Source organism: Condylostylus longicornis, unplaced genomic scaffold (assembly GCF_029603195.1).
Source record: "Condylostylus longicornis isolate FDR11 unplaced genomic scaffold, ASM2960319v2 ptg000040l, whole genome shotgun sequence".
NCBI classification, from domain to species: Eukaryota; Metazoa; Arthropoda; class Insecta; order Diptera; family Dolichopodidae; genus Condylostylus; species Condylostylus longicornis.
Window position 1 is genome coordinate 6,929,987 of NW_026578009.1, and position 13,865 is coordinate 6,943,851.

General features: G+C 25.8%; 1 protein-coding gene across 1 annotated transcript; it reads right to left on the reverse strand.

Annotated features, from left to right (window-relative positions):
- Window positions 1–5,753: 5,753 nt before the first annotated feature.
- Window positions 5,754–13,733, reverse strand: LOC129609800 (cilia- and flagella-associated protein 43). Its single transcript, XM_055521921.1, has 19 exons — window positions 13,706–13,733; window positions 13,218–13,242; window positions 12,799–13,064; window positions 12,359–12,729; window positions 11,472–11,589; window positions 11,088–11,318; window positions 10,907–11,009; window positions 10,436–10,594; window positions 10,236–10,372; window positions 9,771–10,115; window positions 9,403–9,668; window positions 9,115–9,339; window positions 8,483–8,997; window positions 7,988–8,426; window positions 7,689–7,817; window positions 7,476–7,619; window positions 7,000–7,271; window positions 6,028–6,189; window positions 5,754–5,954 (listed from the first exon to the last, which is right to left on the reverse strand). The coding sequence occupies exons 1-19, from the start codon at window positions 13,731–13,733 to the stop codon at window positions 5,792–5,794; spliced, it is 4,098 nt and encodes a 1,365-aa protein (XP_055377896.1). The 3' UTR covers window positions 5,754–5,791.
- Window positions 13,734–13,865: the final 132 nt, after the last annotated feature.

Below are 13,865 nucleotides of genomic sequence, written 5' to 3' on the forward strand. Positions count from 1 at the left end.
ACTAACAGTGAATTGTATCTATTTATTTGTAAAAGTAGATTAAAAATAAAAAACAAAGAATTCACCATCAAATAAATTCGAATATAATGCAATAGCTAGATATTAAAATACAACAAGTGAGTTTATTACACGAATAGTTTATAATATACACGCATACATGCATAAATATTTATTGTAGATATTTTGAAAAAAAAATTTGTTTACTGTGAATTCATGCGGTCACGCTTTACGGACCCATCACCCATCGGTTGTACATAGCTGTATAGTATGTTTTATTTTTTATCTTATTTTTGTTTAGTTTTTATGAAGGGAACTCTTATAACATAACAACTATTTTTCCTATACGGTTTTATGATTCTTTTTGTATAAACTTTTGCCATGCTACATTTATGTTGGTAGTTGTGTATTTAACAAAAAAAAATAATAATGATATCTACGAAAGCGTTTATTAAAGATCCACTTGCCATGTATGTAGGTACATACAAACATTCCATAATACTACAAGTACATACTTACACTGAAAAATATTTGGGTGATAATGTCTACAATAAATGAATTAATTTACATTATACGTGCACTGTAAGATTACAAAATTCTCATTAATCAGTTTACTCTATATTAAGTGGTACATTTACGATTGAGATATTGAAGACTTTACCAAGACTTTACTCGATTATCCTATTCGTTTGCGAGTTATGCGAATCTACATAATGTGATTTTATAGCTTTCAAAGGTTTGTAGTTAATTTACTGCTTGTAGATTGTAAATTTTAAGGAATCGAGTGGGCCCCCCAAGCCACTCCTTACTTATTGTAGCCTCCCAACGTTTCCACCTATAATATCCCAATCCCAAGTATAAAACTGGAGATATTCTCAAGGAAGTTGGACAGCAGTTCCCGAGCGCTTAGGAAACCTGTCCAAAACAATTGCGTCGCCGGATAGCCCGTGCCGAGCAGTCGCAAAGAATATACTCGGGAGTTTCGTCATCGTCCCCACAAAATCTGAATAAGTCTGAATCTCAACAGGTGATACTCCACTGGGCTGCACTAAATTTACTGCATCATATCGTAAAAAAACCAGTCAAAAAATTTTTTACTTCAATTATTTGCAGATATATTAATGTGTTTAAAATTTCCTCAATTATTATAATTTATAATTATTTTATTGCAAAATTTTTTACAGTGTAATAAACATTGTGATGTATTAAAGTATACGTAAAATATATATAAATATCCAGTGGAGCAGAAGTTAATAAATATGCAATAAGATTTTTAAAGGAAAAATCATATAAAACCTACCAATAAAAATTGGAAGGGGAGAAAAATTTTTGTATTTTTGCCAGGGTTGAATTTTGTTTTAAAATAATTTCATTTATGAATCAAATTAATATTGCTTCTAAATTGGTTTGATATAAATAACTAAGAAATTAAAAAAAAAATCATTAGTTTCAATTACTTATTTCAAAAGAAATTATTAATTTTTCATCATCAGTATTCTAAAATAATTCATAAATTGTTCATTATTAAAATTAATAACCTACTAGAAATTATTTTTAGGTGGGAAATAGAACGAAAAATGTATACATAAGATAGTTAAGTATGAATTAGAAGAAAGATGAAGCCCAGGCCTTAAATTAGCACTAAATTAAGCCAATGAGTATGGCTTTGAATTATACTAATTAGAACAATACTGTCGTACAATAAATCTTGCACCTTAACATGACTGAAGTTCTAGGTATAGTATCCCTTCACGCGCGGAAAAAACCAATAAAATTCGGAATATATGATCCGAGAGTAATGTAATAATGCGAATATTATTAAATTAAGAGGTAAAAAAATTAAAAAGGAAAGATGCTATTGGATCTATTTAATAGTTAATATTGCTATAATTTATTTTGATCAACCATTTTAAATGTTTTCAGTGATTTTTTTTTTCCAAACTAAATTTATTGTTATTACTCCCTAAACACGTATCTGAAACATTGAACCAAAAATTAGCATAAAAATTAATTTGTTTAATTATTTTATACATAAAGGTGATTGAAAACACTAACACAAACATGCCTAATTTATATATAATATTTTTTAAAAGACTCAAATTTAGGAATCCGCCACCCATCTTATATTATGAAAATTCCAAATTATGTAAGGTATGTACACAAAAAAAAACATAATTTGTGTTATATTAAATTTTTTTTTTTAAATCAAATTTTTAACTAGTAAATTAAATTTATCCACACAAATATTTTATAATTGTACCAAAATTTGGAGTATTCTTTGGTTATACTGTTATAACTACTATGAAAATACGCATACTGACTATTATAAAATAGTTTCTACTTTCTCGTCAAAAAATAATTCCCAAGAAACGAGAGAATTATGGTAACATTTCCGAGATTTCTGTGGAAAATCAGAGTTTTAGAGACCTAATGGAGAATAGAGACCTAAAAAATAATAGATTAGAGCTTCATTTTGATTTAGTTACATATATTTTATACACCTTACATTGCATCACTATAAATGATGCAATCAAAGAAGAATAGACCATTAATCGACGTTTTTATTTCCCTATAATTATGTGCAGCCGAAAAACATATTTCTTTTCCACTGAAGTTGCTTTAATAGTGAAGGGAGCATTTGAGAGCATTATTTTTAGCACATTTAAGCTACACTTTTAAAATATCTAGCTAGAATCTTTCTGAAGAATTATAAGTTCTAATGGGACCTGCCCGTGGGTGGCCCGGCAATAATATTTATTATTTTATTGTTATTCAAATAGTAATAATTCTAGAATAAATAATTATTTTTATTATAAATAAATTAAAGCAAGTTATACAAGAAATTTGATATTCTAAAAGTATTTAATTAATATTTTTAAAAAATCTAATTTTACAAGTATATAGTAATATGATACTTCCTATACGTAAAATAAATTAAGTAAAAAAATAAAATGTAAAATGCAATAATTTTCTAGCTACAATTCAATCTTCAAAGAACTTACTATAAAAAATATTTTCATTTTTATTAATATTACACATGGTTCATTTGTTTTTATAATACTACATACATATATAAATATGTATAACAATCGAATTTAAAAGCGTATAACAACAAGCTTTAAGAACTACACCCTGTATAAAAAAATTTATTTCATGCTAACTTGAATAACTAAATTTCTATATTATAAATTCGCTTTCGAAAAATTCATAAATATCATCCAGTAAAGTTATCATTTTTATTTTTCGGTTGTATTCAAAGGATGTGGCTAGATTTAGTCCGAAAAAGCGTACTGAACCCGATTTTATCTAAACTATATGATTTAAATTAACTCCCTCTATAAACTTTAAATAAAAATTAATATAATTTTCAATTACTGAATGAAAATATAGCACATAGAAAAATTAGGTAACAATTCATAAAATATTGATGCAGTCATATACGTTTATTATAAACTCAAAGCAACAATAGAATAAGAAAATTTGAATATGAAGACTTCCCACAGGGCATTTTCTTTTTTCAATTCACTTCTTTAATTTTTATTAATTTATTTCAGTAAAATTTAAGTGCTCTTTACAGATCACTAAACTATATTTGAAAGGCATTTTTTTTATCAAAGAAATTTTTTTTTTTTTTGAAATTATTCATAATGATGACACAAAAGACTTTTATTTTGTTACAATACGCAACGTATTTTCTTTTTTGCAATGCAATTATTATCAAATAAAATGAGGGCAAAGATGAGCTCATTTAATTGAGTTTACTATATAAGAAAAACTCTTAGACGTTCCCTATTGTATTTTTGTACCTTACAAGGAAACAAAATAGTTAATGCAGACAGCAGTGCATTCAAATTCTTGCAATAAATGAACAAATACAAACATCCTACAGAATCCGGCCAAGACAATTTTTTAATTTTTGCAGTTTCTCGAAATTTGAATTCTTACAATTCAAATCTCGAAAAAGCGAAAAATACTTTATATGTACAATTTAAAAATAAAAAAGTTTTTAAAGCTTAATAAAGAAATGAGATTCCGAAAAACTGTTTCAGTATGCAAATTATATAGAAATTATAAAAGTTATCCGTCATAAGAAGTTCTTCAATAAAAACTTGGAGAAGTTATCCAAAACAATTTACTTTTATTGAGCGATTATTTGTAATGTTGAATAAGTTTACGTTAGATCTACATTTTACGGGGTCGTCTTTTCTTTATGAGAATGGAAATACATTTTGCTTGACCTCCCTTAAAGTCAGAAATAGGAAAATAAAGACTGAAGGTTCTAACATTTTTATTAAATTTTTTCTAAATAAAAACTTAATTTTCCTAAAATAAGAATAGAATTTTTTAAAGGAACGTAACCATAACCGATCCTTCAAGTGTATATGACGTTCTGAACCTCAATAAAAATCGATAATCTTAAATTATGTAGTTGCAATTCCAGAAATTTTAATATTCGACACTTTACATCTTTACATGGGATATTTTAAAAACAATCTTTGATATAATGTTGCAAACTAATATATTACTCGTAAAATGACGAGCAAATCACCTTTCCCCTCTAGAAGATGAGTTAGTAACAGATTTTCAAAAAATAAATCGATAAGTTTTTATTTTGCTATGCACGTAGAGAAATACGATGATTAAGGAACACTCTTACTCCATTTTTACTATCTATAATTTATAATATCAATTGATTTTGATTGTGATCAGTTAAATCAAATGTCATTTGTACTTAATACCCTAAAGAAATACTCTATTAAGCTTAAATTTATATATAAAGCTATACTAATTATGAATCGAAAATACATAAAGCAAAAGTTATTTTGAAATTACTTAACACTATTATAGTGCTGCATATTAGGTGTAGGTATACAAAGAACCGCCATAATACATTTGCATGAATAAAAAAAATCACCACAAACCGTTCCGGTTAAATTAATTAAATAACTGTAATGCAATCTTACAAGTATATTTTTTTGCAAGAATGCAAAAATGTACAGCTAATATTAATAATAATATAGAATAAATTTTAATGTATTGAATTTGAAAGAAAAATAAAATGTATCGTGCTTGCTTCAGTTACATAATCCGTAATTCGTAAGCGTACATAAATGAAATTTCTATTTTTATAATAACTTGTATAAATGAATTAAAAAATGATCTAAAATAATTTTCTCAAATCAAGTGTTCCTAACAATTTTAGAATATTAATAAAGATTTATTTATTTGGATTAAGTTTCAACTGGTTTATGTGCTATTCAAATCGTAAAATTAATATTAAATTAAATGCATGAAATGCAAATAATGTGAATACGAAATGCAGCTAATGCGAAGGAAATGCTAAGAAAAATATTTGAATTTACAATAGCAAAATTTGAAAGTTAAGAATTTCAAATTATTTAATAATGTCTTTGAGTTTTAATGTCCGCTTGTATGTCCTAAGAGTAAGCTATATAATAAAAATGGCGTTTTTTTTGGTTTGGAATTAGTCATGAAACAATAATTACTTTCCCAAATTTTTAAAGACAAAAACTTTAAGAAAATCATAAATTCATAATTTTTCATCTGAAATTTCAAAAGAAAAAAAAAATTATAAATTTACAACCAGATTTCACTAGATCTAACTATAACCATATTTTATAACTCAATTTTGAATTATAAAATATGGTTATAATTGAAAAATCTTAAAAATTTTCACGGAAACCTTATTTTTTCCACACATTTTCGATTTTAATTTAATTTCACAATGAAATCTTTTGGTTCAATATAAAAATATCTTAATATAAAAAATATTCTATTGAGTATTTGAAATAGTAGATAAATTTTTCATTAAAGGATTTAATGTCGGATATGTTTTTAATTTTTGAAGTTCTAATAATGTTGCCAATTCCAATATTTGCAAATGACCAGCTTGAACTTTTCTAATTAATCTACTTCGTTCCATACAGATAACCATTCTAAAATGAAAAAAAAAATTATTTTATGTATGCAATAAAATATAAATAAATGGTTGTATGTATTTATATGCACCTTTCTCTTTGTTCTCTTATTTGTTTTTCCTCAAAAACTAAATCACGATTTAAATTCTTTTCAGTTACATCAATATTTAATAGTTTAATAGCTCTATCCAGTTTAGAATTTTCAATTTTTTGTTCTTTAATTTTTGTAATACACTCATCAATTTTGTCATTGCTAAAATATTAAATTTTAAATAAGAATGAAAAATTAAAACAAAATTTATTTAGAGTTTGAAGAAGTTTATAAAAAATAAAATTAGTTTTTATATACAAAATTAAAACAAATGAACAATATAATGGCTTTAAAAGCATTTACCGGAAAGCGAAAATCAACAAACTATCAGATGAATACTTTGCGGCAACAAATGCCATTTTTCAAAAAAATTTACGCTGCGGTAGTACTATGGGTTTTCAAAATTAGCTCCTTTGAATGTAATCATCGGCCCTATCTTGTACCGTTCGTCAGATTCAAATATTTAAACATAAAAAATTTAGCATTTACGTAAGAAAGAAAAGTCACAGTTCGCATTTTGCTTTATCTTGCAAATCGTTCAGAAGTTTCCAACGGATTGTAGGAAACGTGGTAAAATTTCAACTGTTTTCTTACAAAATATAAAATTTCTCTGTTATCAAATTTCGAGCACATTTTTATCGATATTTGAAGCGAAAGTGCATTGACCGACGAAATTTTCTATACAACAATGGCTTTCTTTTCATACTTTTCATGTTATCATACCGAACGCGGAGCAATTTCGAACATAAGTTGCAAAATATGTACATATATATTAGTAAACTATTGAAATCTGTGCTCAGATTGAGATGTGAAATGCAATACAATCTATTTCATGCACCCCCGCAATTAGGTATTCTATGATAGATACAAATATGTCGACTTTTCTAGTTTTACGAGATAATAAGCCAAAAATATTAGCAAAAAATAATTTTCATATATTAATGTGCACATGTACTTATAATAGGTACTTACCTTTCCTTAATAGATCTATTTAAGTATTGTAATTTAGCTTCAACTTTTCGTCTCAAATAACTATTCGTAACTTCAATAAGACGATTTTCAGATTTTTCTCTTAACCATTGTCTCATTTCGAATGTAACATTTGTATGTTCAACCACATTAAGAAAATCTTTTAAATCTTGAACTGACATCTGTAAAGCAGTATGCTCCCATTCTTTCATTAAAACTTTTCGTCGGAATACAGCCAGTCTGTACATGGTTTTTAATTTTTTCTGTCCAGTTTTCTAAAACAAAGAAATTTTTATGCAATTCTTTATAAAATTACAACTAAAATTTAGAAAAAAAATGTGCAAAAGACATTTTCAATTACAGCCATTCCTTATTATCCGAATAACTATAATACTCCATAACTTCAAAATGTCTAGTTGTACTCAACTTACTATGCAAGATTGCAAGGCTCACGAAATAAACAAAAAAAACTAACTAACCTTAATAATAGTATTTATGTCGTCAATATCAGCTCTACTCAATAAAAGACTTCCTTGAAAATCAGACATTTTGCCAGTTAATGGAACTTCTACCAGACCCATTGGCATAACAATTTGAACTGTTCTGTTTCTTACAAAATCTTGCTAAAAATTTTAAAATAAGAATCATAATTACTATATAGAAATTTATGAAATATGAAATTTTATACATACATAAGCAAAATTCAAATCTCGCAAATCCTTTTCCAATGAAGAATTCATTGATTTTGTAGTAGAAACTTCTTTTATAAATAAATTAAGAGTGGCTTCTATTTCTGCTAGTTGCAAACCAAGAGCTTTTAACTTTATATAAAAAAAATTCAAATTATATTTTCATTATTTTCATTGTTAAATCAATTTTATAAAGAGCAAGCGCATAAATGCAGATCTTACAATAATTTCGCTTATTCAGCAATTAAAATTATATTGCTGAATAAGTTGAGTTCAACAATTAAACATCCTCTAATACTTACTCTAAATTCACTATCAATTTTTGCTCTTCTTAAACGGCATAATATTTCCCATAATTTTTGATCGATTATACTGGGCGCTTGACTAAAATGATCATTATTTTCCAATAAATTTAAGTACTCATAACAGTCGGGAGGTAATGGAAAAGTATCTTTTAATGAACTTTTACTTATAATGATATTTGCCAATTCATTGTAAATAGTTGCTGTTGCCGAAGCTTTTTGTTGCCATTTAGGTCTACGTTTAAATGATTTATATGCTGTATCTAAAACAAAAGCTGGTGCACTTTCGGCATACTGAGACTTAAAACCTTTTTCCATTCCTTTATCACGATTTTGTAATTGCTCATATTTTTGTTGATACTCTTGAAATTTTTTCTCAATTTCTGCAATAACTGCTGTTAATTCATCAACTTTTTTTCGTTTTTCAGTCAAATTATTACTAAAAAGATATTTTAGTTACTAAATTAGCATTGTTGAATTTAAAAATAAAATTACATTAAAGTAACTTCTTTTTGTTTAAATTTTATTCGTTGATAATTAAAGGAAGATGTTCTTAATAATTTCAATTCTTCCTGTTTAACAGCTGCATCGTATTGCAATTTTTGTAAAAATAATTCACCACATTTCTGATTAAATTTTAAAATATTTTCATCTTGTATTATTTGCAGTCTTTTGTCTTCTTCATCTAACATCACTCGATAACGTTCACGTTCTGAACAAATAAATTCAACTTTTTCTTCATATTCTTTTAATGCTCTATGATCATCTTTTGTATAATCGTTAGGATCTTTATCCTTAAGTAAACATTGAGGTTTTGGGACATCTTTTTTGATTTCATCTTCCCAACGTTTTTCCAATACACCATCCATCATTACAGTTAATGCTCTTTCACGAAAATCATCTGCTAATAAAGCTAAACGTCTTAATTCCTCTTTTTGTGCCAGTTCTTCCATTAATCGTTGTTCAGTTGGAGATATATAAGGTTTTACTTTAATTTCTGTTTCTTCAACCTAAAAAATATATTGATATAGTTATAGAAATTTTGATTTTGTATTTCAGAAAATCTCAAATAAACATATCTAGTTGAATTCTGGAATTCTTATTTTCCAAGCTTCCAAGCAACTTACTTTCGTTACTGATTCAGGAGTTTCCTCTGGTGCTACTTCAGGATCTTCAATATATCGGGTAAAATTTGGATCAGCACCTCTTAAAAGAGCCAAAGCATTCTGTTCAGTTTGAATAACTCTAAAGCGGTCATTTCTTTCTCTAACGTATTTCAAGGTATCTTCTTTTGTCTGAATCATTTTTTCAAAAATTTTGTTAAAGCTTTGTTTTAATTTTCTAACATCAAACTAGCAAAAAAAAAATTTTAATATGATTTTCTTAAAAACATTATCCAGAAACAATATATGTACCTCAACCAAAAACTCCTGAATGTACATTTGATTAAAGGTTGTTGTTTCGAATTGATGATATTGAGCTGGATGAGGATCAATAAAAATATGTGTTGCAGTCCCAGAAAGAGCAAATTGTTGATTTCTTTCTATTATTTGTTTTTGTGATCCAACAATTGATTCACTAACGTCAGTTTGAAGAATTTCTATTGATTTTCGTTTTTCAGGATCATAAATTTTTTTTTGCCATGGTGGTAGAAATGCATACCAAATATCTGATGAAATTTCTTTATTTCGATGTAAATTTATTTTCTCTTCAATATTTTCAAATTTTTTCAAATCGAAATGTGACAAAGCATAATTTTCACATTCTAAATGTGTAAAAATACCAAAAACTTTTTGATTTTTCTTTAACATATGACTCCATGTTTGACTAAGAATAAGAGATGTAATACGATTTTGATGTGCTATAAATTCTTTTAATATTTTATCTTCAGCTTCACGATTCTTTTTTGCTTTATCGATAATACGTTGAGCATATTCTTTAGCTACATTCAAGCTACTCAGAGGAACACGATCATCTGGATCTTCAAGTGCTTCATTTTCATCAACTAAAGCTTGTACTTTTTCTCTAATTTTTTGTAAATCATCCATAATTTTTTCTCTCTTGCTAGCAAATTTTATTTTTTCTTTCTCAAATTTATCAAATGACATTTCTTCAATCCATGATCTTCCTAAAATATATAAAAAGAATTTTTGTTTTTAACGCAATACTATAGAAATTTTATAGAGATTGTAACAACGCAATACTATAGAGATTAAGTGTAGAATAAAAATCATTATAATCATCTCACCCGATTCCATATTATATGGGAAAGTTGTTGCATTAATGAAATAATTTTCTAATTGAATATTTATAACAAAATCAGGAATTTTCTCTTTGGTTGTAAAACATTTAAGGGTTCCTTTTTTTGTTAGAATGAAACAGTGTCTAAAATTAGTAATGAATTGAAATTATTGTGCAAATTTAATAAAACAAATAAATAATATTTACTTTTGGTTTGGTGTACATTGCGCAGATATTATATAATCCATTTCATTTCTTCGGTTTTGTACAGAAAATGCATAATTCAAAGATTTTTTACTAAAATCATAGAAACTCACGATTCCATCAAGTCCCCATGTCATTATTGTATTTTGAATTCCATACAATCTAGTGTATTTAATATGATGAATTGATTTCTGCCATAAATTATCAATTATATTTTCATTATCCAAATTTAATTCATAAATTTCATTTGATTTAAAAGCTGATCCCAGTAAACGCTTTTCAATTGTTATAATGTCAACTAAATTAAACTTTAATTTATAAATTTTTTCTGTTATTTTATCATTTTCATATATTAAAACTATTAGTTCCATTTGAAATTCATAATTTTTCCATGGAATTATGATCAACTTCAAAGATGATTCACTATCTTCTATGGCCACCATTTTATATATATCGTATTTTATTTGAAAATACTTCACAACTTCTAATGAACCACCAATTTTCCCTTTGATAATAAAAAATGTTTTACTACAATCAAATGTTACCATATAATCTTCTGTATTTAAAATATCCTTGACTGGAAAATTATTTAATTTGAAATTTGTAAGAATTTTTGGATTTTTTAATTCATAACATGAAATTAAAGTTATTGTACCATCTGAATGACCAACAATTAATACTGGTAACGTAGGATACGATTTAAAATAGATCGCCTCATTTACTTGTATTTTTGAAAGAACTGTTCCAGTAACAATATCAGAAATTCTTATTTGGTTTGATTTAAGTAAAAGTGCAACATTTTTTGCATAAGGTTGAATTAAAGCAAATTGTTTTATAAATGGTCCAATTTCACCAATTTCTTCCAATCCAGATTTTTCTGAATTATCTAGTAAAATTTGAATTTTCCAATCCTTTGTTAAGAAATAAGTTTTTTCAAAATTATTTATTGATTTAAGCCAATTAATTGATTCGGTTAACTCAATTGTAAAAATAACATTCCAAGTTTTATCCTTTTTTAGAAATTTTAGGTAATTGTTACAGCTTAATATTAAGAAACCACCTTTATGAGTTTCAATAAACCATGAACCTTCAGCATTTGATTCAATTTTGTCGTCCCAAATCCAAAGTTTTTTTAAAATACAGTTTGTACCTTGAATCTTTAAAAAATAAATTTATGTATTCATAATAATTGCTTAAAGTTAAAAATTTAGAGTTAGTTCAGCTATTCATTGCTTAGTTGAATCGAATTTATCGATAGTATTTATAGATTTAAAAAAATCGATTCAAAAAATTTCGATTTTTTAAAATATGTAAATGAAAACTAATTTTGAAATTGAGACTATTCGGAAAATATAGTCGAAATCAATAAGCTCTAAAATAACAACCAAAAGTTCAAAACAGAAAACTTATCTTTGAAGTTTGCTAGAATAAGCAAGCAAAAGAAAAAAACTTGGGACCTTACTATGTAATTCGATTTTCGTGAAACGATTTTCATATTCGGAAATAAGATAAGGTAGTACCAATCAATTTGTATAGTACAACCTTTCCCTTTCTGCAAATATGAAAATCGTTTCAAAAAAATCGAATTACGTGATAAGACCCCAGGGTTTCAAAATAGAAGATGCAGTGACCATTCTCAAATAAAGTACATATGTATATGTATTTATAATTTCTAATAATTAAAAAAAAAATTTAAAAAACGTTAATGCAAAAATTTAAATTAAAATCATATTGCTGAATCAGTCAAGTTAGATTAAGTTAGATTTTAACGTCAACATTCACGGCAATTCATCAATAAGAAAACCAAACTACAATAGTAGTGCAGTCTAAACATACATGTGTATATGTGGGTAAGTTTTGAATTATTTTACAATTACATGAGCAAGGTATTTATTTATTAAAGTATTAACGATTTAAATATCTTACCATATAAAATATTCCACCAGAATCAATTAAATATAAGTTACCATCGAGACCAAATGTTAAATCAATATCAATTTCACTTTTAATTGATGTTAATTTTATATTCTTTTTAATAAGGAAAACTTTTTCACTAATCGAATTTATTTCCCAAATATTAATTTCTCTGGTAATTGAACAATATTGAGCACATATATTTCCAGTTGATCCACATATTAATTTTTGTTTTTCAATCATAATTTCAGTGCGATATTCACCCATTATAATACCTTTTCTGTAATTCCAAATAGCAATTGCAAATAAAGGATAACCTGTTAAACCAATAATATATTCCGAATCTGTAAATCTAATATCAATATATTTTGTGATATGATTTGCTAAAATTAAAATTTTTTTTTTTATTAATAATTAACTTTGAAAAAAATTTACATATATATTTAGCTTACAAGGTAATATTTTAGTTATTTGCATATTTGGATATAGCACCATATAAATATTTGGTTTATATTTCAATTCAGCAAATGCAAACATAAAATAATTATTATGACCAGTTATACATGATACTCCATCACCTGAATCACCTCCGAATGCATAATAAAATGTTTGTTGTTTAGTTGCAAGATCAAAAAATGTAATAGTGTCATCACAATGGTAAGCAAAAATTTTTTCTTTAATAAAAGTTGGTTCGGTATACGTGATATGATGTGACCATCTTCAAAATTAAATTAGAAGAATACGTTTGAACTTTTACAATAAAATAAAATTTGAACAAAAAATATTACTTTAAAAAGCCTTGTTTTCTTTCCATTTTTATTAAAAATTTCTGGATAAATTATATTGTTTTTAATTATTTAAGCTGGTTTACATTGACTTTGATTGTATATTACCTCCTTAATAATAATTTTTATTCAAAATGAAATTAAAAAGTAAAACAATATTTTATTTTGATTTCCATAACAACAAATATTCAGTTTATTATTAAAAAAAGACATAATGAAAATAAGGGTTATCTTTATTAAATTACAAAATAATTTGGAATTATATGTAAGAGCTTACCCAAAATATTGTAATTCCTTGGTAATTCAACATTTAAAACTCATAAGTAAGATTTGTAAAACATAATTTTACTATAATTTTGAAGTCAGCATACATATTAATTTACACAGAATCATACGGTTACTGCATTGAAGACTGCTAAATCTAACTTGCATTTTCTGGACTTGCTTGTTTAGAGCATTCACGACTTCAAATACACAATAACAACCCATAGACTGAATTTTGTATTAATATCCTCTAACTGATATTTTGAAGTCAAGATTTTTTAAAAATTAAGATTAATAAAATATTAAATACTTCGAAGACTATTAGGGAAAGCGCTCATTATTTCTGATGTTAAACTTAAGTAATCTTGGCATTAATTCAAATGACTTCAAAATTGTAGTAATGCGTAGATGCTGGATTATGTAATATTAAAAATATTACTGAATTTTGAAGTTAATGATGGTCAAATATT

Coding starts and splice junctions, on each gene's coding strand:
- LOC129609800 (XM_055521921.1), bottom strand. CDS start 13,733: ATGAGCGCTTTCCCTAATAGTCTTCGAA. Junction 12,730..12,798: donor AATAACTAAAATATTACCTT/GTAAGCTAAATA, acceptor TTTTAATTTTAG/CAAATCATATCACAAAATAT. Junction 10,373..10,435: donor CAATGTACACCAAACCAAAA/GTAAATATTATT, acceptor TACTAATTTTAG/ACACTGTTTCATTCTAACAA.